Source organism: Scylla paramamosain, chromosome 28 (assembly GCF_035594125.1).
Source record: "Scylla paramamosain isolate STU-SP2022 chromosome 28, ASM3559412v1, whole genome shotgun sequence".
NCBI lineage: Eukaryota > Metazoa > Arthropoda > Malacostraca > Decapoda > Portunidae > Scylla > Scylla paramamosain.
In genome coordinates this window covers 20604751-20628214 of record NC_087178.1, presented here as the reverse complement: position 1 = coordinate 20628214, position 23464 = coordinate 20604751, and the positions used below count along the sequence as shown (strand labels likewise).

At 39.9% G+C, this 23464-nt stretch overlaps 1 protein-coding gene and 1 pseudogene across 1 annotated transcript in view; one reads left to right on the top strand and one right to left on the bottom strand.

Moving 5' to 3' along the window:
• The first annotated feature begins 529 nt into the window (after positions 1-529).
• LOC135115100 (dnaJ homolog subfamily C member 2-like) lies at positions 530-19145 on the top strand (annotated as a pseudogene).
• The window catches only part of LOC135115076 (peroxidasin-like), a 6196-nt gene continuing 134 nt past the window's right edge, over positions 17403-23464 (bottom strand). Inside the window, exons 2-8 of the mRNA XM_064031568.1 lie at positions 21865-22046; positions 21554-21746; positions 21059-21339; positions 20012-20185; positions 18553-19553; positions 17869-17954; positions 17403-17736 (exon numbers count right to left, since the gene is read on the bottom strand). Coding sequence (XP_063887638.1) covers positions 17568-17736; positions 17869-17954; positions 18553-19553; positions 20012-20185; positions 21059-21339; positions 21554-21746; positions 21865-22046 — 2086 coding nt within the window. The 3' untranslated portion in view covers positions 17403-17567. The remainder of the gene's footprint in view (positions 17737-17868; positions 17955-18552; positions 19554-20011; positions 20186-21058; positions 21340-21553; positions 21747-21864; positions 22047-23464) is intronic.

Here is a 23464-nt window from a genome sequence, read left to right as displayed (position 1 = left end):
TAAGGTTATCTCCATATTATCCTTTTCTTTCCCTCAGGCTTTATTTTTAGTTAATTGCTTTGAAAGAGATATCATAGAAACTTTGTTAATATATCTACATTTTATATCTATAGAATTTTAGGTTTTTCATTTTGTCCGAAAATACAATTTTTTTTCACCGTTAATTTTCTCCACTCCTTTTCCTGTTTTCTTTTTACATTTTTAAGGTAGGGGGAGTGCAGGCCAAAATAAACCAAAGTTGGGAAGCCCTGAAAAGTTTAAGGAGTAAAACCACTGTTTTGCGCAGAAATCCTTAAAAATAGTCAACAAACAGAGAATATCCCATCCGCCCCCATATTCCCCACTACACTATTCTAACTGTGAGATTACTAACCTTGCTAATTGGGAGGCTCCATCACCCAGATCTCCCATTATGCTATTCTTACCAGTAAATTGCAGTTTAACACCACAAATCCTATCTTTTTTCTGTCCCTAACAAGCTTGGAGACATGGTGGGAAAATGGAGTTTTAGGGTGGAAGAAGCTAAATTATGCCAAATTTTGACATTCGTTGGAAAGTCTAAGGATGAGGTGCCATATATTGAAAACTGGGAACTTTCTAGCTTAACCTAACTTTACCCAACCTAACTGAAAGGGCGAGTCCTGTCCCCCCTTTAAAGACACTAATCCCAGCTTAACCAGTGCATCTTTCTCCAGTGGATGTCCCCATTAAGAACACTAACTTAACTTAACCAGGGGGCTTTTGTATGTAGATGAGAATTTCTCAGATGATGTTTTGGTGTATAATCTCTACAACAACATCTCTTTATCTTTCATGGTCTGTCTCTTTGTGTGTGTGTGTGTGTGTGTGTGTGTGTGTGTGTGTGTGTGTGTGTGTGTGTGTACTTTTTAGAGATGACCTTCTAGTTGTTCTTCTCTTATGGTATTTTTCTTTTCTGTCTCTTTCTGTACAATATGTCCTTTATTTCCTCAGCATCCTGAATGGTATTCTTGGTAATATCTGTTTTATTTTCTCTCTACCTCTCCCTTCCACAGCACTCATCCAGGTGGAGGTAGAACCAGTGGGACGATGGTTCCACATATATGAGGCACGGCGTCTGCGGGGCCACCTCACCTCCTCAGTTGGGGAAAGTGAAGAGGAGAGTGAGGAGGAGGAGGCTCAGGAGGTGGAGGTGGAGGATGACATACACTATCTTCGCTCTCTCAACCCAGCAGACTGGAAGGTGAGAACTCAGCCAGCATGGTCCAGTCATAGCAACATAAGAATGGAGAAGACTGCAAAAGATTGGCTGGCCTACACTGGATAACTCCTGTACTAACCATGAAAATCTGTTATCCTCCTCTTCCCCATGCAGTCAGCCTTCCTATTGCCATCTGGCCTCTATATGCATATGCCTAGTCATCTAACCTCATGATATCACTTATGGTGTAGGTGCTGACCACATGAATGCTAAGCCTGTTCTATTTGTCCACTACTCTTGTGAACCAGTTCTTACTAAGCTCTTTTCAAAACCTAAACTTATCTAGCATATATAGTTCTGTCTTGATTGTTCACTATGAGAGCATCACTTACCTCTGTCATTTATTTGATTAGTATCTTTCTTTTATATATTGATACATTTCTACAACATTGCCTTTCAGGACCAGGATCATTATGCAGTACTGGGACTCCGAAAGCACAGGTACAAGGCCTCTGATGATGACATCAAAAGAGCGTGTAAGTCCTGGTGGCATCTGGAGCTTAGAGTGTATAGTGTACTGAGTACCAAGTTTTAGTGCACCTGCTGTTTGAAGGTATTTTTATAGTGCCAGTTTTCAGTTGCAGTGTCAGCCCTTTTAGTCTTGGTATTTTTATTTTATTTGTATATTTTCAATAACTACATTTTATTTGTGCCTTGCTATGGATGTATGTGGTTGGCTTTGCTATACCAAAGTTCCTGGGGTGTAGTATGGTGATTTGAGACTATGACTATGGCCACACTGGCAATGGTTGTGAGCAAGCGAGGTGAGTGTGATAAATGGTGAGAAAAGTGGGAGCATTGTACCAAATAAGTGTGGCCACACTGACAGTGAGTGGGCCGTGGGCGAGCTGTGTCTTCCTGTGGCCCACAGCGAGGAGCATTGTCAGTTGACTTTTGTCAATCATCTGGCACAGGCAGTTTGTTGCCTGCTATTGACATTGCATGGCTAATTATTGAAGTTTTGCTCACACCAATCATTTGGGATACATTTGCTAAAGTAGAACCCAAAGGGAATGCCATCATGTTGTTTGTAGTAATTACTATTAATTATGAAACCATGTCCATAACTGTTAGCTTTAACAAGCTCTTGAATTGTAGCTAGGTGGTGCATACAGAAGAGCAGAGAGAATGTGTCTGAAGAATAGTTGGCGCCCCTATGGCTATGAGTGTGAATGATATTTGTAAGAGTGTGTGGTGGTTTGTCTGGGCCACCCCATGTGGGATTGGCAACCTGATATACAGATAGATAGATAGACATTATATTTTCTGATCATTGGTTTTATGCTAAGATATCTGTAAGTCTAATATAATAATTAGCATTCCCTTTGGTACGTGCTTAAAACAGGATGACCCAACACTTGGGTAAAGGAATGAGAGTGCAGCATTAGTGTGCACTTCCGTCCATTGTGTTACTCCTCACAGACCGCATGATGGTTCTGTGGCACCACCCAGACAAGCGGCGAGCAGCTGGGGAGGAGGTGAGGGATGACGATTGACTACTTCACCTGCATCACCAAAGCCTATGAGATTCTCGGGGACCCCATCAAGCGACGCTCCTGGGACTCGGTGGACCCAGAGTTTGATGACGAGGTGCCGGCTGTCAGTGCACACAATAAGGCAAACTTCTTCCAGGTAAGCGCTGATCCCCACTAAGAAGAAAATTTATTCCACAAAGAATTCAAAGGTCTTTTAACTCCATGTCATACTGTAATGTCAAATATATGTGCACACAAGGCAAGCGCTAACTCCTATTAGGAAGAAAAATGACCTCAACAAAGAATTGAAAGTTCCAGTATTCATTGCTATTTGGTACATCTTTTCTTTACCACTAACCACTCTGGGACAATTCTTCACATTCTACAGCCATCTCCAAACATTATACTGGCTAGAAATTGCAAAAAATCTATTCCTTTTCACCGCTTTTTTCTTGCAGGTGGTTATAAAAGATGTGTATACATTACTTGTAGTGGTAGTGGATGATTACATATCACTGAAGGGATTAACTCCATCTCATATTGTAATGTCAGGTCTATATATTAGATTATATAACTCTCTCCTCTCTCTCTCCTCTCTCTCTCTCTCTCTCTCTCTCTCTCTCTCTCTCTCTCCTCTCTCTCTCTCTCTCTCTCCCTCTCTCTCTCTCTCTCTCTCTCTCTCTCTCGCTCTCTCTCTCTCTTCTTCAGTCTCCACCACATCTTTGTAAGGCACAGTGTTGCATTGCAGATTTTCACAGGGGTGTTTGAGTGCAATGCTCGTTGGTCCACCCACAAGCACGTTCCTGGCTTGGGCAAACCTGATGACACCAAACAAAAGGTCAGTCCAGATTAGCAGATTAAGTAACTGGAGAGAGTGATTGGCCTGTACAGTCACATCAATCTCCCTTGTACTGTTTTAGAAGTGAGATTACTAGTAGCAGAAATGCAAGTAGATATTTGGTGACAGTTTACTTTTTATAGTTACCATCATCATATGCTATGTTGATGGAAAGATAGACCAGTAATTTTGAAAGTTTGTTTAAAATATCATACACTATAATTTTCCTCAGCATAGAGGGTCCAGTAACTTACACATAAAACATCATTTCAAGATTTCTTTATGAATAGTGTTTATTTTGTATTGTTAACCGACTTAATTTTCATCACTGTGCAGGTTGATCGCTTCTATGGATTCTGGTACGACTTTGATTCCTGGCGAGAGTTTTCATATCTGGATGAGGAGGAAAAGGAGAAGGGACAGGAGTGAGTCTTCACTATTTGTATGTCTGGTCTTTTTAGAGTTATGTGTATTCCACTCCAGCCTTGCTTTATCTTCCCAAAGGCAGCAAAAATGGTGAAATTTGTATCTTGAAACATTAACATTGAATAAAATTTTAATTGAATAAGGAAATAATGCCCAAACTTAAGCCTAGACTTGACATTGGAAAAAATAACAAGAAAATTTAATATGGCTAGACAGAATACCCAGACTTATGGCAAGGAAAACTGGCACCGACATTGTTCTGATTGCTTTAACTGGTCATTTTAGTTTCTTTGAATATTTTGTAACAGTGCAATGTGACTGCAATGTTGTGGTCGCCTTCCCTTCTTTAAATCAGTCAATCTTGCCAGCCGGGAGGAGCGTCGATGGATAGAGAAGCAGAACAAGGTAGAGCGAGCGAGGCGTCGGAAAGAGGAGATGGGTCGATTGCGCAGGCTAGTTGACAATGCATATGCCTGTGACCCAAGGATAGCCAAGTATGTTTCGTTACTTATTACTGATTTCGTGTATTTTCGTTGTATCCCAATAAAAGTTGAAATTTTGTGCATTATCCCAAGAGATATTTATCACAAGGAGTACTTTTTTCTGTTGTTACATAATACTTCAAATTTCATTTTGATGGAAAGGTTTATGATGATTTAGATTGCAAAGAAGCTGTTCTTGTTTTACTTCTGACTCCTTATGAGGGAAAAATTAATTCCTGCTTTTGCTGTCTACTTCTGTAGCTAAAGAATGGGTAAGTTTATAGAAAAAGAGGGAAAGAGATGAAGAATTATATATATATATATATATATATATATATATATATATATATATATATATATATATATATATATATATATATATATATATATATATATATATATATATATATATATATATATATATATATATATATATATATATATATATATATATATATATATATATAATTTTTTTAAGATTTAAAGAAGAAGACAAGGAAAGAAGACTGGCTCAGAAAAAGGCTAAAGCAGAGGCAATCAGGCAAAAACAAGAAGAGGAGGAGAGGGTGAGTGCACATTGTGATCTCCAGTATTAGCACCAGGCCAATCTCTAACTACTCTCGGACACATATATGCATTGATTTCTACAACAGACCAAGGCTTCACATTTTTCTCATTGATTTGTATTTTTCATGTCTTATGCTCGGAAATGCCATATATTTTGAAATACCATGCTATGTTGTCTTTTTTTTGAATGATATGTCTTGCTAATGTGTAAATTTGGTGTTTTCAGGTAAGGCAGGAAGCTGAGGAAGCAGAGAGAAAGAAAAGAGAAGCAGAGGAGGCAGAGCAAAGAGCAAAACAGGAGGTAGAAAAGAAGGAAAGAGAGGTGCTGAAGAAAGCATTCAAAAAAGAGAGGAAGGTGAGGAGGAGGGTAGAATCTGCTTGACATGTAAGAACTTACCACACACTTGTCTTTGACGCTTAAACTGCTGTGATCGCTAACATAATCAAAAATTCTCTTGACAAATATATTGAATTTTCGTGGTGCACTTTCTTTCTAGTGTGTTCTAACTGACTGTCTTCAGCCTCTTTTTCATCACTGCAGTGTTGAATCTCTTGCTACCTCCTACTGCTATTTTCATGCCAACTGCTCTTCTGATCTTGCTAACTGCATGCCTCACTGCACAAGTCTTTCTTCTTTCTTTCATCTCTATTCTGTCTACCTCTTTAATGCAAGAATTAACCATTATTCTCAATCATTCATCCCTATCTCTGGTAAACTCTGGAACTCCCTGTCTGCTTCTGTATTTCCACCTTCCTATGACTTGAACTCTTTCAAGAGCGAGGTTTCAAGGCACTTACCCTGTTTGTTTGACTAACACTTGACTGTTCAGGAGCCAGCACCTCAGTGGGCCTCTTTCTTCTTTTTTTTTTTTTCAGTCTTTGTTGTCCTTGGCCAGTGATCCTCCAATATATATATAAAAAAATAATAATAATAATAATGATGATGATAATAATAATAATAATAATAATAATAATAATAATAATAATAATAATAATAATAATGATCCCTGGCTATGGCAAGCAAGCCCACTACATTATATCCTTTCCTCCTCCTGTTCCTTTCCTCTCCCCTTTCACTTTCATCTCGTCGCAGTCCTCCCTTCCTGTCACCTGCCCCTATAGTTCTCATGACTCATGCCTGGAGCCATCATTCTACCTGGCAAGTCTTTTTTTTTTTTTTTTTTTTTTTTTTTTTTTATCATTCATTTTAAGGCTACAAAATTTGCTAAAAAAAAAAGAAAAACTAAAAAATGAAACTCTACCCACTTTCATCTTCTGTAACATTTCACATTAAAATATTCTCATTCATTATATACTTTCAGATTTATATTTTTTTCCTTTTTCTTTGATGTCATTTTTTAAATGATTTTGATACAGTTCCTGTTCATAAGGGGCTGAGAGGACTGCATTTGTATTAGAAAGATGGAAAGAGCATTAAATTTAGTGTTCAAATGTGTAAATTAATTTGGAAACTAAAAAAATATATATACAAATTATGATTGCCTGTATTTTGTTCACGTAAATAATTTTAAAAAGCAACGTGAAATAGAATAAAGCACACATTCTTTGTCATTGCATAGATGTGATGGTGACAGTGATAAAGAACATCTCTGTATCTGTCTATCTTTATTTGACACCTCTTGATAAATACTCCATGAGGACATAACTGCAACAGATTTCTCTATTTAGTCCTGCCCTTGTATTCCCTTCCTCTTTGCTCTGAACTTCACATACTCTCTCTTCACCCTTTCCTCACATATTTCAGTAACATTTTTTATGCAAGATCTTTGGTCAAGGGCAATAAAAAGAGGGGAAAGAAAGTCCACTGAGATGCTAGTCCCAAAAGAAAGATCATAAGGATTATCCAGAATTGTTGGATAAGTGTTTTGAAAAGTTGGAACCAGCCATTTTAAAGAGTTCAAGTTATAGGAAGGAGGATCTTCTGGAGCAGGCAGGGAGTTCCAGAGTTTACTAGAAAAAAAATAGCAGTAAAAAGATAGCAAGATATGCAACATTGCAGCAATAAGAGAGAGGCTGAAAATCATTAGTATAGTATCCTCTATTCCCAGATGCTGCGGACTCTCTGTAAGGACAACAGTTACTTTGCATCAGAGGAGGGGGAGCGAGTGCAGACCATGACAGATGTGGAGCTGCTGTGTGAGGCACTGGAGCTGACCCGCCTGGAGGAACTCAACAAGGAACTAGCACAAGTGGCCCAGGACAAGATGCAAGGGTGGGAGGTACTCATGATGGAGGTGAGGGAGGATCAACAGTAGTAGTAGTAGTTAATTGACAAAGGTGAGTGAGAGAGATCAACAGTAGTAGTAATAGCAGTAGTAATTTTTTGACACAGGAGGTGAGTGTGGAGGGCCAACAGTAGTAGTAGTAGTAGTAGTAGTAGCAGTAATTGTTGCTTATATATAAAAAAAAAAAAAAAAGCATAATTTTTGTCATTCTTAAATCAAAAAATTTCCTAAGCCTTGAACCCAAAAGCTGCTCCAACAGACATATGGGTATCTGCATCACTTTTGAAATTAACTATGTTAGGTCTATTTAAGTCATGTTACATTACCTTATCTGATTAGCTAAATCCAAAGTAGCATAAAGCAAGCTAATCTAAATTAGAACAATCCACCCCAAATGATCTGGATATTCTGTATGACCTGTTTTCCCTAGGATAGTCAAACCTTTCAGACTATTTCTCCACTGATAGTTATGATTAGTACAAGGAGTCCTTGGTGTATGACAGTCTTGACTTTTGTCCTTCATATGTTTCTTTTACAGGCACAATAGTTATGTGTTTATGTCCTAGACTATGACTTTACAGTACAACAGTATTAGTATTAGTGATTGACATACTGCAGGTAGCTTACTTATGCTGGTTCTGACCTATGCAGAAAATCAGTTTATAACATGGCATAGGAACAGAACTCTGTCATAACTTGAGGACCCCCTGTAACACTTCTTTGCCTCCTCTCTCTGTTGTAGGTGAGTGAGGTGCGCAACAGGATCAAAAAGGAGAGGGAGGAGGTGGCAGCAGCGGCAGCAAGGAGAGGGGGTGGAGGAGGAGGGGAAGGTTCATCACTCAAAGTCTGGAATCAAGATGACCTCCAGCTGCTCATCAAAGCCGTCAACCTCTTCCCTGCCGGCACAACAAAGAGGTGAGCTGGTTCATGTGTGTGTGTGTGTGTGTGTGTGTGTGTGTGTAAATTGCTTCTGTTTATATATTTTTTGATATCTTATTATTATTGGTGGTCCACAAGGCTGTCCCTTTCCACTGGGGCTGACAGGGCTAAGAGTGTGAATGACGTGTCATTCACCTACATTCGTCTGCTGGTCACCAAACCAGCTGTTCCCCATATGGAAAGAGGTCAGAGCTTGTAGTGATTGATCTTTGGGTAGGACTGAGACCATTCACACACCGCACACTGGGACAGTGAGGCCATAACCCTTCAGGTTACATCCTGTACTTACTTGCTGCTAGGTGAACAGGGGCTACACATGAAGAGATTCTCCCAGGACTTGAACCCATGCCTTCTCGGTTGTGAGCCGAGCATGCTGACACTAAGTGGTGTGCATGTGTGTGTGTGTGTGTGTGTGTGTGTGTGTGTGTGTGTGTGTGTGTCTGTGTGTGTGTGTGTGTGTGGTGCCTTGTCTGGGCCAGCTGATGTGAGATTGCTGGCCTAGTATATAAATAGATGGGTTTTTTAAGCTTTAATATTTTATTTGATTGATATATTGCCTTATTCTTGTGTTTCCATGTGTGTTTTAAAATGACTAATATCAAGGTTGTTATCTGATCCCTACTACTGTTCTCTACATACACACCATTTAGGTCTTCACGTGGTATAGGGAATATAACAAAGGTGACATTTATAAAATTCTCAGGATCATAATTAGGATAGAACAAGACACAATGGGTTCAAGCTTGAAAATAGTTAGAGAGGAAGAAATTGGTCCTCAGATGGAGTAGTAGATGAATGGAATGGACTCAGTAATCAGGTTGTTAGTGCTGAGTCATTGGGGAGCATTAAAGGATTAGACAAATTTATGGATGGGAATGATAGGTGGATATAGGTAGATATGTTTCATACAAGGATGGCTTCTTGCAGCTCCCTTAATGTTAGGTTATGTTTTTATGCATTGCTGTACTTAGAGGAACTCTTTGAACCCTCCATGCTGCAGGTGGGAGGTTGTGGCAGAGTATATCAACCAACACAGCCACCAGCATCACCAGGCTGGCCAAGGAGGTGCTCAATAAGGCCAAGGAGCTGCAACACTCAGACAAGCACATGAGGGAGGCAGCCAACAAGAATGCCTACCACAGCATGGAGAAGGCACAGGCTCGGCAGGTGATCAGCGACGCCACAGCCTCCCAGAGATATGACAGTGAGTTCTTGCTGTTATGCTGACATTCAGATAATTCTTTTGCATCTTTGTGTAGTTTTATATCATGTTGATGCTTGGGTAATTTCTCATTTCTCTTTTTATACTAATTAATTATTACCATGAGTCTTCTCTGTATGAACTCAAGAGCTTTCTCCCTTCTCTGTGTAACTGCTGTGAATTGTCTTTTAGCTCTATGCAATATCACCAGCTGAGCTGTGAATCAATTCCAAGATATTTTAAGAAAAAACATGTTTTTAGGCTGATGTTAGATCTTTCCTTTGTGCAGCACCACAGGAGATGCTGGGGATGAACACTGCTGCTTGGGGAGCTGAGGAACAGAGGTTGCTGGAGCAAGCCCTCAAGACCTATCCAGTCTCTACTCCTGACCGCTGGGACCGCATTGCCAAGTGTGTCCCCAACCGAACCAAGAAAGACTGCATGAGGCGCTATAAGGTCTGTATATGTGTGTGTGTGTGTGTGTTTGTGTGTCTGGTGATGTGTTGCTTGCTATTCCCTGTATGTGAGATTGTGGAGAAAACAAATCAGGTTTATCTTGTTTATGGAGTGACTCTCTCTCTCTCTCTCTCTCTCTCTCTCTCTCTCTCTCTCTCTCTCTCTCTCTCTCTCTCTCTCTCTCTCTCTCTCTCTCTCTCTCTCTCTCTCTCTCTCTCTCTCTCTCTCTCTCTCTCTCTCTCTCTCATGCATTTATCTTTTGATCTGCTTTTATCTTTGTGGTCCCTCCATAAATGCATGGAGATGTAAGTGCTATGTGTGTGTGTGTGTGTGTGTGTGTGTGTGTGTGTGTGTGTGTGTGTGTGTGTGTAGTGAAGGTTTTATATATGTGTGTGTGTGTGTATGTATGTAGTGAAGGTTTTATATAGTGCACAGTAGACACTGATGTTATTGTAACTTTTAAGTCTTATTCTCACATGATGGCATTTCAGGAGCTTGTTGAGATGGTGAAGGCAAAGAAGGCGGCTCAGGCTGCTGCAGTGGGAAAAAAGTGAGGAGCCAAACCTTGCTGTCTTCTTTCCTTTGTGAGTTCAGATGTAGCAAATTCTTGTAGCTGTTGTGTGAAGCAATATTGCTATCTGAAAATCTATCTCTTGTTCTATTTCTAAGCATTATGTCTCAGCAGTGCCAGTTTTGGACTACCTGAATTGGAGGGGCAGCTACATATATTGATGGGGACACAAAAGTGTAGCTAGGGATCTGTTTCTTTCCCCTCCACTTCTCCCTTTCTCTCCTTTATAACCTCATCCCCCAACTCTTCCATCTCTTCCATCACACTTCACTTCCACTGCTTCCAATAAGTTGTCATGCAAAAAGCAAAATTAACACTTGGAAAAGTATTTTTAAGTGCTATGGGAAAACTGCTAATATTGAAAATTAATGTTGATAAGTGCAGAATTCTATACATTGCAGAAAGCAGATGCAAAACAGCATGTGCTTTTCCTTATCATCATAGTGTAGCTCTGGAGGACAGAAGGGCAATCTCCATTAATATGGCAGTAGCCACAAGGAAGCCACTTCCTGAAAAATGAATGGATCTGTGGCAGTTGTATAAAAAATTACAAGACGTGTGAAAAAGTGTGCAGTGATTGTGACTATAATAAGAAGTAATATGCAATGATGACCATGTGATTGCATACAAATGTGTACCTTCTTAATTTTCTAAAGGAAAACTACAGTCTTAAGTTTGATTTTAAAGTAACACTAAATTTACAAGGTGGGTAAGAGTAAAGATGCCACATGAAGAGCTGCAGGTAAATGCTGTGATTAGTGTAGATCCTAATGAAGAGTTACCATAGAAAATACACAAACATCATTGAGACAATAGTTGTGACTTAACATGCTTATACACATTCACAGGTCCTTGATACACATGATTCAAGCCTGACACTTGAGGAATATTACTTTGTAAGTAATGGAGGTGCAGCTCAGAGGTGTTTCAGAATATAGCTCTCAGTGGCTGATGCATGGAATAAGTTCATGATGTGCGATTCAGTACCTCAAATAAGTGACTCAGTCTGTGATATAAGTAATAATGCAAGCTGTTGAATCATGGATGTGCGCCTCAGAATGTGTGACCTCGTAGCTTTGCCCGGACCAGCATAGTCAACCCTAACCTAGGCCAACACAGCCAGTAATAGCTTTGTGAAACACCAAAATATAGATAATCATTATTATCATCTGCAGCCACCATGCTCACCCACCACCTACACAAAATTTAATGTCTTCCACTGGTATATATATATAATATATATATATATATATATATATATATATATATATATATATATATATATATATATATATATATATATATATATATATATATATATATATATATATATATATATATATATATGGTCATGTGTGTGTGTGTGTGTGTGTGTGTGTGTGTGTGTGTGTGTGTGTGTGTGTGTGTGTGCTATAATTTTTGTTCATTGTTCGCATCTCGCTATGCACTCTACCTTCCATCATATCTTCAGTTTTAAGCCTTTCGTAACGACATCATAAATTTGTGGATTGACTTTTATTTATTTATTTATTTATTTATTTTGTAGATCAAACCTGCTGTTTGGGTGTTCCTTTTTCACGTGATCGCATATCAGGGTCTTCTTTGAAGTATAAAGCACCACGTTATCTGCGACCTTTGATTTGTGACAGATATCATATGGTCATTATTAATAAAAGGAAGCAGATGGTAATAGTGAACTGCATTACATAACCACGCATCTGTCGCTTTGATAAACCAAAATGCAGTATTTCTGCTACTACTACTACTACTACTACTACTACTTCTAGTAGTAATAGTAGTAGTACTAGTGGTAATAGCTGTAGTAGTACAAATACTATTTCGTATGACACAGAGACATGAGAAATAATAATAATAATAATAATAATAATAATAATAATAATAATAATAATAATAATAATAATAATAACAGTAAAATTATACGAACTTAACACTGTTAGGCTCGTAGTGCGGAAGGTTGGCGGGCAGTAGCGGCCAATCAGACAGACGGACGTGTAGGGGAACTAAAACTACAGATAGCGACCTGATATCTACCCCGCCAGCCTTCATGATTGCGCTGAGGTACCCCGCCACCCAGATAAACCTCATTTGGCCCCAAGCCCACTGCACACACACGGTAATTCTTGTAGTGGTGTAATTGTAATGGGCGATTGTTGTTTATTTACTAAGTCGGTGGTAGTGTGTAGGATTGAGATCGTGGTGTGATGGTGGGTTATAGTGGGGGTGGTGTGGGTTATTGACACTATAACGCAACACTGCACACACAAACAGACGGTAAATTTTCTAATGATGTAGTAGTAATGGACTGGTGTGGGTTATGCATATTGAGAAATGGGTGGTGGTTGGTAGGATTGAGGTCATTACTATCGGAATGGGGCTGGTGGTTGTGGAGAGTACTGTGGGATACGTACACTTTATATTAAGCAACACAACACACGTTACCTCATTTCCACACACAACTCGCCCCCGTGGACAGTTATGGTTTGTCATTTGCCAGTCATCCTCTATTTATACTTGTACACGTCAAGACGAGCCCTGCGGCAGACAAAACAGACTTAGTACTGAGTGATGACAAGCTCTCAGGTGCTGGTTTGTTTATCTCCCTCAGTGCGGTGATGTGACTGATTTTGTGGCGTCAGCTGATAGTCTGAGGTGGCAAGGTGGCATCTGTCAACAGCAGTCGGGTGTCTCCTGCAACAGTGAAAGCATTTGTAAACAAAGTCAAGTGCCACGTGAGAGCCTTGACTTTCTTGTCTGTATAGCTGTGTAAATAGAGTGAAGCGGTTCTTGGCTTGTGTTGTCTTTAGTATAGAAATGCTTACTTAAACTTTTAGAGAGGATGGCTTGCTGCTGTTGACAGTTGCCACTTCACAGACTGAGAATGATGCCTTCATACTGTAAAAATCTTAAACATTGCAACAACACAATAGGTATAGAAATTAATTGCAGTACTGTATAGTAGGTTAAAAATTGCACATGTATGGGAATGAGCATGTGGCAATGGAAGTTGTGGCTGTCTTGAGCTGTTTTATCCAGTACACTCATCATAGGGCCTGGGTGAGCCACAGGTTGTGATGTATGGCAATACACTTCTCATCAGTGATCAAGCTTTTGGAATCACCTTATAGAAGTATTACAGCATCCTTCTCATTATTATGAGATTTTCATCTTTCTGCTTTGAAACCAGCTTGCAGTGACCTGACATTTCTGGTCAGTCAATCTTTGCTTTAGCAAGAGTGACTACAATGTTTCATTGAGTGAAGAGTCACGTACCGTGACCTTTGAGCTGCTGTAGGTTCAACTCGCTAGTATTGGTTAGAGGCAGTTATGATGTAGGGGCATAAATGTAATGCTTGTGCAGTGCCTCCTTTTGTAACGTGTCATGCCATTCTTGATGTGATCAGTGCAGGATGATAAGACCCGGGTCACATTGACTCCATGTATTAATTGAATCGATCAGATCCTGAGAACGTGAGAGAATGTGAACCAATTCTCATGAGGGTAGAAAGTAAACTGGTAATGTACAGCTCAGCCTTACAGAAACAACATTGCAGATTTATGTCAGTGCACAGATTTACTTATCCTTTAACTGACCATGCAGATGAATTTGTCTGCCCATGAAGCTTATTAAGTAGGAAAAATCTACAGTTTTTGCCATGTCTACTTGGATGAATTTGTTGCCTATCATTCTCTCTCTCTCTCTCTCTCTCTCTCTCTCTCTCTCTCTCTCTCTCTCTCTCTCTCTCTCTCTCTCTCTCTCTCTCTCTCTCTCTCTCTCTCTCTCTCTCTCTCTCTCTCTCTCTCTCTCTCTCTCTCTCTCTCTCTCTCTCTCTCTCTCTCTCTCTCGTTTTAGGTATTGGGACCATAGCGTCTGTCAGGAGCCAATATATTTTTTTGGATTCTTTTTAATAAGCATTCTTTTCCTCTTTAAAGAACATCTTACAGTTTCATTATCAGATTACTGAGTATAGTGTTTATCACTGAGCTCATGAAATATCTTATCAACTATTTTGCCTGTGATAAGGATTAAGATGATGTGACACTGCTCTACTTGAGATGATATCCTCTCTGTGATATCTATGATGACTCCAACATACATCTTTGATTTTTTTATATTTTTTATGTGATGAGACTGGTTTTGCTGCATCACCATTGATGCATCTGATAGTTTAAGTGTATCTGCAGATCTTGACAGTTGCTTTTGTGGGATTCTAAGAACTGACTTGCTTGAACAAAAAACTGCCTTGATGCTGGTGACTTATTTGATGATGTGTTGAGCTTTATTTATCACAAGGTACTTGAGGCATTCTCAGTCTGGATATCTGCAGTTTAACGTACATGAGAAATTTACAGCATACATACTTCATTGTTAACTGAATAGTATTGTCTTGTGATCTGGTGCCTGTGTATTTGTTTTTCATATGCTTCCTGTGGGAGTTGTTTCAACACCTCAATAGATTGCTTGCACAAGTTAGTACTTAGACAGGAGGATTGACAGCACACCCATGCTTATGTTCCCTTTTCATGTGTTGCCCTTTAGGTAGTGAGGAGAGACAGGTACCAGCAGGAGCAGTAGTGGTAACAACAGCAGGATGGGGAGCTTCAGCAAGATCCTGCCATACTCCTGCTATGAGCTCGGCCACTGCTGGAAACACTCGTGCTCCTCAGCCTCCTTTGAAATCTGTATCATTGGGTTCATTGAAAGCATCAAAATCTATGGTGTGGTGTACTTGGTATGTGACCTTTTTTTTTTTTTTTTTTTTTTTTTTTATGTTAGAGGGATACTATCCTCATTGTGTCTAGTAAACTGTTCTGGCAACTGCACTGGCTTCCTAAGCTTGATGGAAGTTTAGAATATAATTTAAAAAGGTAACACTTGGCAGTAAAGGGGTGATTGCGATAAAATATTGCATTGCATCTACTGTAATTTTATTTTGGCTCATTAGAATTATCTACAGTTACTGAAAATGTGTGTGATGGTGTCATTAGGTGACAAAATGTTAAAGATTACTGTTACTATATTGGTAAAAAGAGGTGAAAATGGATTATAGCTATGCATAGAACTTTTCATATCAATTACCTTATGCCATGATAGATCTGGTGTAAGTAGAGTGTGAGGTGAAGGGGAATATGATTTTGCTTTCTGGCTTCAAAAGTGGAAGGAAGACTTTGATCAGGAGTTAATAATTTTACTTGCTTGCTTTCTTTATTTCTCCTTTTCTTTCCTTTTTCTTTTGAATTGGGAATGACACTTTGTATTTTGAGGTTTATCTTTGTAATATTAATGACTTGCATTTGTTTGCATGCAGCTAACCAGTCTTGTGAATGCTCGGAAAATAAGTATGAAGTATGGAAAAAAGCTCTTGAAGAACTACTTAACAACATCAGTTTGTTTCCTGACAGTCAATGCTTTTGGGTACATTGGCTCCTACTGTGTTGTCAGGTGAGCATGCCAGATGTGGGTGGCCTTTCCCATGCACATGTTGGGGCAGTTTGGAAGTAGTAAGTGTAATATACATGCTATTATACTGAGTGTGTCATGCTTGCTTTTACTCTGGGAAATTTATATGAAACCATGGAGTTGCATAACATAGTAATCTTTTTCTGTTTATCTACTTATTTGTTTATTTATTTTTTATGTTTTTGTGCATGGATAGTCAATTAATTAAGATATAGTATAGTTTATGTGAATGAATACACATTTAAGTAGTCAGTGGTCATAGTGTGTTGTGATCAGCTCCCACAATTCTTGTTACTACACAAACCAAGTATAGTGCATGAGTTCTTGTTGATTAGTTTGGAGAGAGGAGGTGACCATAGGATATTGATGAAGGACAGCCATTGAAGCACTTCATCATTAGCATATAAAATGACAAAAAAAATTAGTATTTTCCAGTTGGAACAAGATAAAATACTGTAAAATTAGTATTTTCCTGTTGGAACAAGATAAAATACTGTAAAATAGAAAATACTGTATTTGACAGTTTATAAGACATATGGGGTTATAAGATGCATCTCAGTTTGGGCAGGCATTGAAAAAAAAAAAAAGATAAATAAATGGGTTTAAGCTCTGTATATGAAGTGAAGGATTTAACCTGACATTTGATGCCCTCTCATATGTATTCAGATCCTTATTAGATTCCAATATTTTTCCTTGGGAAATTTTATAATTTTGTAACTTATACGCCATTGTGTACACGTTGTTTCTGTGACCCCATTATGTTGGGGAAATGAAATCTGGAAATTTTAAACACTATTGCATAAACTGTATTGCATGATTATTGTGCAGACCATCACCATGAGTCACCCTACTTTGTGACTCTCTTTTCACTTATAAAATCTTTTGTTATGTTAGGTTTTCTGAAAAAAATATAGTTTCTCATTAGCTTCAAGTTTTGTTGAACACACATGCGAGATAAAAATGTTAAAAGATAGGCATAATTTCTGTTGTATGAAGGTGTATCTTACCTAAGGAACGCAGTGAACCTTGCATGTGTTGCCAGGTTTGATGTTTAACTAATGGTGAATTTGTTTTGGTACAAACAACGTAAGCATAGTCACTTAATTTCTTTCTGACTGGTGTTATTTTATGTGAATTACCATTAAGTATGATCTGTTATACATTGTTACCTTACAAAAAAAAGAGTTGTTTTTGAGATTTAGAAATGATCATCACTTTGTTTACATGTGTGAAGATGTTTGTGGTTTGATTTAAGGGCCACTGTTGCCATAGACTTACTACTAGCCACTGCCCCAGAGCTGAACCTTGGCCTTATAAGACGCTGGCTAATTTTCTGAGACTTTTTTAAGGTGTGTCTTATAAGCTATCAAATACGGTAGCTGAAATTGAGTCACCTCTATGAAATGTCAAATTGTTTAATTGTTAATGATATGTTTGTTGTTTACTCCCACAGACACATTCTGCAGCACTTCAACTTTTTCACAGTCTCCTTTGTGCCAGGGTTCATTGGCAGCCTCATGGCCATCCTAGTGGAACGGCCAGCACGACGAACACTCCTGGGCATCTATGTTACCAATGTGGTGAGTGCCAACGCTGCTTCTTCCCACCCTAATTTCTATTTGGGATTGCTCTTTACAAAAGTCTTCTTCAGATGTTTCTGCTTTGAGGCATTCTTTCATCTAATCCTTTGTCTCTTGTGTCTTCATTGACATGGTCCTTCCATCTGATCCTATGTAGGTCTTCCTCTTCTTCGTGCTCCTCTTTCCACAGCTCAAGGTTCACCCCGGGGAGGTCGCGACATGACACTCGGGGGTTCCTGGGGGTGAGGAAGGGATGAGGGGATAGCATTTTGTCTGTGTCTGTATGTGTGTGTGTGTGTGTGTGTGTGTGTGTGTGTGTGTGTGTGTGTGTGTGTGTGTGTGTGTGTGTGTGCAGGAGCAGTACTTACAGGAAGGGGTCTGGAAGGTCAAAGACAGACCGCTGTTCACTTTCCACATTGTCACAGTTGTCACACAGAAGCTTGGCCAGTGTCACCTGTAGAGAAGAGACACACTTGAGCTCATTTGTTTGCTGCTAAAACACTTAATTTGTTAAGTAAGATCAAGATAAGTTAGCTAATTTGATTAGTAAGGTTAGACATAACTAGATTTAGGACAGATTAGGTAATTAAGTTAAGTTTTGAGTAGATTTGGCAAGGTTACTTAGATTTTAAGTTGATTTGATAAGTAAGGTGATTTACTTTTACTAATGCTACTATTATTTCTACTACTATTATTCCTTTCTATCCTATGGCTGACTGGGATAAGAATGTGTGTGTGTCTGTGTGTGTGTGTGTGTGTGTGTGTGTGTGTGTGTGTGTGTGTGTGTGTGTGTGTGTGTGTGTGTGTGTGGCTTGTGTGGGATTGCCAGCCTGGTATATAAAGAGAAATGAACTATTGCTATTACTACTACTGCTGCTCACCCCCCACAGACAGAGATACTACTGCTACTATTATTACTATTACTACCACCACTACTTAACACCAACAGAGATACTATTACTACTACTGCTACCACCACCACCACTCATTACTCACAGATGGATAGACTACTGCTACTGTTACTACCACCACCACCACCAAGGAAGACCCACCTTTCTTATTTCAGTGAGCTGAGGGTCGGTGAAGCGCACAAGTGGGTCAGCATTCTCATACCAGAACCGGTCACAGCAGCGGAGGTTCCTGAACTGAATGCCAAGGATGCAGCCGAACGTGGGACCGACCAGTCCACCGTGCAGCGGCGTCTCAATCAATCCACCAGTGAACAGATCTATGTCATCCACGTGTGCGTACGTCTGTTTCATTCGCTCGATCACCGGCCTCGCTATCTCCCTGTGCAGGTCATCAAACGACCTCGCCCTGGTCAGGTTACAGAGGGCCCTGTACTCATTGTAAGGCTGCAGTCCATGGTCTCTGCCTCGCTGGATGTTGAGGGCAGCCAGGTCCAGGCCAGAGAATGGCTGCCGCTTGTCTTCAAAGAGATGGTTGGTCACCTCATCTGTCAAGAACTGGTCCAGTGTCTCCATGGACACAGTAGTCAGGCCGCGGATGATCTCATCAAGCATCCCAGGCTGGTAGAGTAGGTCTGGGTTGAAGAAGTGTTCGCTCAGCTTGACAGGAGGGTTGCGCTTGGCAAATATTCCGTCCATGCGCTCCAGGGAAGGCTTGAGTAGAGAGTGGCCAAAGCGGAAGGCTATGCCAAATTCATTGAGCACTGTTGGGTTGCAGTATGCATCGTAATCTGAGAGAGAGAGAGAGAGAGAGAGAGAGAGAGAGAGAGAGAGAGAGAGATAGTCATTAGGAGTGCAGTGTGTTAGAGGGAAATGTTGCACACACACACACACACACACACACACACACACACACACACACACACACACACACACACACACACACACACACACACACACACACACACCTAGTGTCAGCTGGCCTGGCATGGAGCGGGTCAGGGGGATGCAGAATGGCTGGCCAGATGATATATTGACAGGAGGGAAAAATGGATCGTTCTGAGGAATGGCTATGGGGAAACACTCAGGGTGGACTGTCTGGGGAGAGTCACATCTGCGGCAATCCAGAATCGAGTCTTGGAAACCTGGAAGAGAGAGAAGTGAATGTGTTTAGTGGATGAGGTGAAGAGATGCTGGGCCAGGAGTCAGTGTATTTACAGACATGAAGTAAAGAGAGAATAAGTACTTTTTTTTTTTATCAACACATACACAGTTAAGTTAATATTAGAAAACATATACCTGTTAACACTAGAATGAGAAAGAGAAACAGGAGATTTGATAACTAATGGAAAAAAACAGATAATGATAAACAACAAAGATAGATTAGGTTAGGAACAGACTAAGAAAATATATAGTTTTAGTGAAAAGTATGCAGAAATTAAAGAAAACTAGACATATAAAGATCAGGAGACAACAAATCAATAGTTTATCAGACCTTGGAAGCTACAACTATGTAAACACACACACACACACACACACACACACACACACACACACACACACACACACACACACACACACACACACACACACACACACCTACCTTTGTTGATGGGGGTGAAAATAATATCATGGTCAATAAACTGGCCCCACTGCATGACCATTAGGGTATAGCGGACATGCGGTGCAGACACGTCGTTGTGCATGTTGGTGGAAATGAGCCGAGGGGAAGGGAGAGGCTTGCCGGTGACTGAAGTGACGCGAGGTTTAGACAGACCTGGGGATGACAAGAGAAGGTTTAGGGGTATTTGAGTGTATTGTAAAGAAATTCATTTGTTTATCTATCTGTCAGGCTGGCAGTCCCACAGAAGGCAAGGTTTGGGGGGTACTTGATTGTACTGTAAGGAAATTGGTTTGTTAATCTATCTATCTGTCAGGTTAGCAGTCCTATAGAAGATAAAGTATGGGGGTACTTCAGTGAGAATTAAGTTTATATATCTATCTGTGACACTGGCAGTCCTATACAAAGCACAGACAAGGCACCACACACTCACACACACAATAATAACAGTAATATATCTATCTGTCTGTCTGTCTATCTACATACAAGGCTAGCAATCCCACAGAAGCCAGCCCAGACAAGGCACCACACACTCACACACACAATAATAATAGTAATATATCTATCTGTCTGTCTCTCTGTCTACATACAAGGCTAGCATTCCCACACAGGCCAGCACAGACAAGGCACCACAGACTCATTTACAAACATATTTATTTATACTCTTTCCTAACTTTATCAAGCTTCAGTTCTTTATTTCTTGTCCTGTCCTGATTACTGACCCTGAGAATTTTGCTTATGTCATCCTTGTCATGCTCTCTATATCACTTTGGGACCTCTAGCTGACTGAAATGACTTCTCTCTGATTCTTAACTTTATAAAGCCTGAACACATTATTTATGTTCTATCCCTAACACTAATACAGACACATAGACATCTATCTGATCTACTCTTGACTTTATCCCTTATTTCATCAAACTTAAACACTTAATTTCTTGACCTATCCCAAATACCAACACACACACATGCACACACACATATACGAGTATATACACACATACACAGACATACAGACAGACAGACACTCACCGTTTTCATAAGAAGGACGTAGGAGTCGACTTTTTGCCCTGAACGACTTGCCGAAGGACGGGAAGTTAAGATTATTGCACCACCCTGTAGCTGTGCGGAAACGCAAAGTGTGGTCGCAGGGCAGTGTCTGGTCGTCACGCTCAAACACGCTAGGAATTTCCGTGATATCGCTGACGTCAGTGTTAGGCAGAACCTCCATCAAATCCAGTACGTTGTTTGGGGAACCTGACTCGATGTCTTTGAGCTGGCCGTCTGCTGCCCGAGTCTTGCGTGACCTGGCTCTGGTGGTGGAGAGACTGTCAGTGGTGAGGCGTGGTAGACAAAACTGTGGTGTTTTTATCATTTTCTCTGTTGTTTTATTGTTTGCTTGGCTTTCTGTTGTTAATTATGGGAAATTTCTGCTGTTTTTGTGTCATGTTCACCTCAAAATACATCAGTCTAAGGCTCTGAATAACCCTTTCACTAACTAATGCACTCTATCACACAAACACATACTTGAATCTTCCTGAGGTCTTGCAGTCAATCTGGTTGGTGTCGGCCATGAGGATCTGGGTGTTTGCCGGGCCGCGCTGCACCTTGAGGAGGCCGCCAGAGAAGGCACGCAGCTCGTCACTCTCCTCCTTGCTGGACCCGTAGATCACCGACCCATCAATGAAGGATGTCACTTGGTTGATCTGTTCTCTGGGGCCTGTGTGAAGTGTCACCATTAATAAGACTAGTGAAGCAACATTACATAAACTCAGTGATAGTATTTATGATAGCTCTCTGATAATTTACACCACCATCACCACCCATTACTCACTTACCTGAAGGAATGGGGTCAATATCCACAGGTAAGGGAAATCCTGAGGTTCCTAAGGGGATTTGCTGAAGGGACCTCTCCTCTCTTCCTCCTCTTTCCCCATCCTCTCCTCCTCCCCAGACCTCCATGCCTGCCACAGTCAGCCACAGACACCACCATGTCACCACACAGGCTGTCATACACACTCTGGAGAAGAAATGGAGCGAGATAATGCAATGACACAAAGGGAAACACAATTTTCAGGGTCAGTAATTATATTTAGGAAAATAAATAATTGGTTTAAACTTAATAAAAGGTAGAGGTTAAGAGGGGTCTGATGGTCTTGGAAAGTGGTATAGGGGACATAATAAGAGTGATATAAGCAAAATTCTCCAGGTAGGGCAATAAATAATTGGTTTGTGCTTGATAAAGGCAGAATTAGATTAAAAGGAGGTCTAATCCATTTCTTCAAGTGATATGAGATGCAACAAGGGTGATATAAGCAAAATTCTCTGAGGCAGTAAACAGGGAAGGACAAGAAGTAAAAATGGATTCAAGCTTGAGGATAGATTTAAGAAAGACAGGATAGAATGGAATAGACTCAGCAATCAGGTTGTTAGTACTGAGTCATTGGGGAGCTTTAGACAAATTTATGGATTGGGTGGAAATAAAGTAAGAGCAGAATAACACACACAGCAAAGGTTAAGGTAATATCATAAAGGATAACAATTTATTGGGGCTTCCACTCATTCACCCTGCTCTTATAGACAAAGAATAACACACACAGCAAAGGATAAGGTAATATCATAAAGGATAACAATTTATTGGGGCTTCCACTCATTCACCCTGCTCTTATAGACAAAGAATAACACACACAGCAAAGGATAAGGTAATATCATAAAGGATAATAATTTATTGGGGCTTCCACTCATTCACCCTGCTCTTATAGACGAAGAATAACACACACAGCAAAGGATAAGGTAATATCATAAAGGATAATAATTTATTGGGGCTTCCACTCATTCACCCTGCTCTTATAGACAAGGTGGCATCAAAAGCATTTCTCTCTCTCGTAGCATAAAAGTCATAATGTAGTGAAGACTGTCATTCATCGTGTCATATTTCACAAGAGTTACTGGGTATCTTATCTCTTTTTTGGATATCTGTTACCATCTAACGAAATACTAAAATAGTTAAGAGTATTTTTACATGTCTGTCTAGGTAATAACCTAGACAATGAGACAATAGTGAAGATTGTAAACATGGTATGCTTTTCATACCATCTAAATTTTCGGGCAAAAACGCTTATTTTGCTCCTTAATTGATAAAACTCAAGGTTAGTGAGACTTTTCCTCTTCTAGTATATTTCCACAAAATATGAATGCATAAAATCCCCTAAACATTATTTGTTTTCATAAGTTAGAAATAAAATCTGCATATTGAGATGGTCTTTTGGCGGCGCCAAAACAGTTTAAGCACGAATCTGTGACTGAGGTGAGTTCCAGCCGCTGTTGTGCTTATTTTACCTGTCCCACGAACACAACAGCTGCCTGGCCAACATTCAGCGACTCAGAGACACATTACCAAGTAAGCAAGTGGACATTGCCGCCCTGACAAGCTTTTTA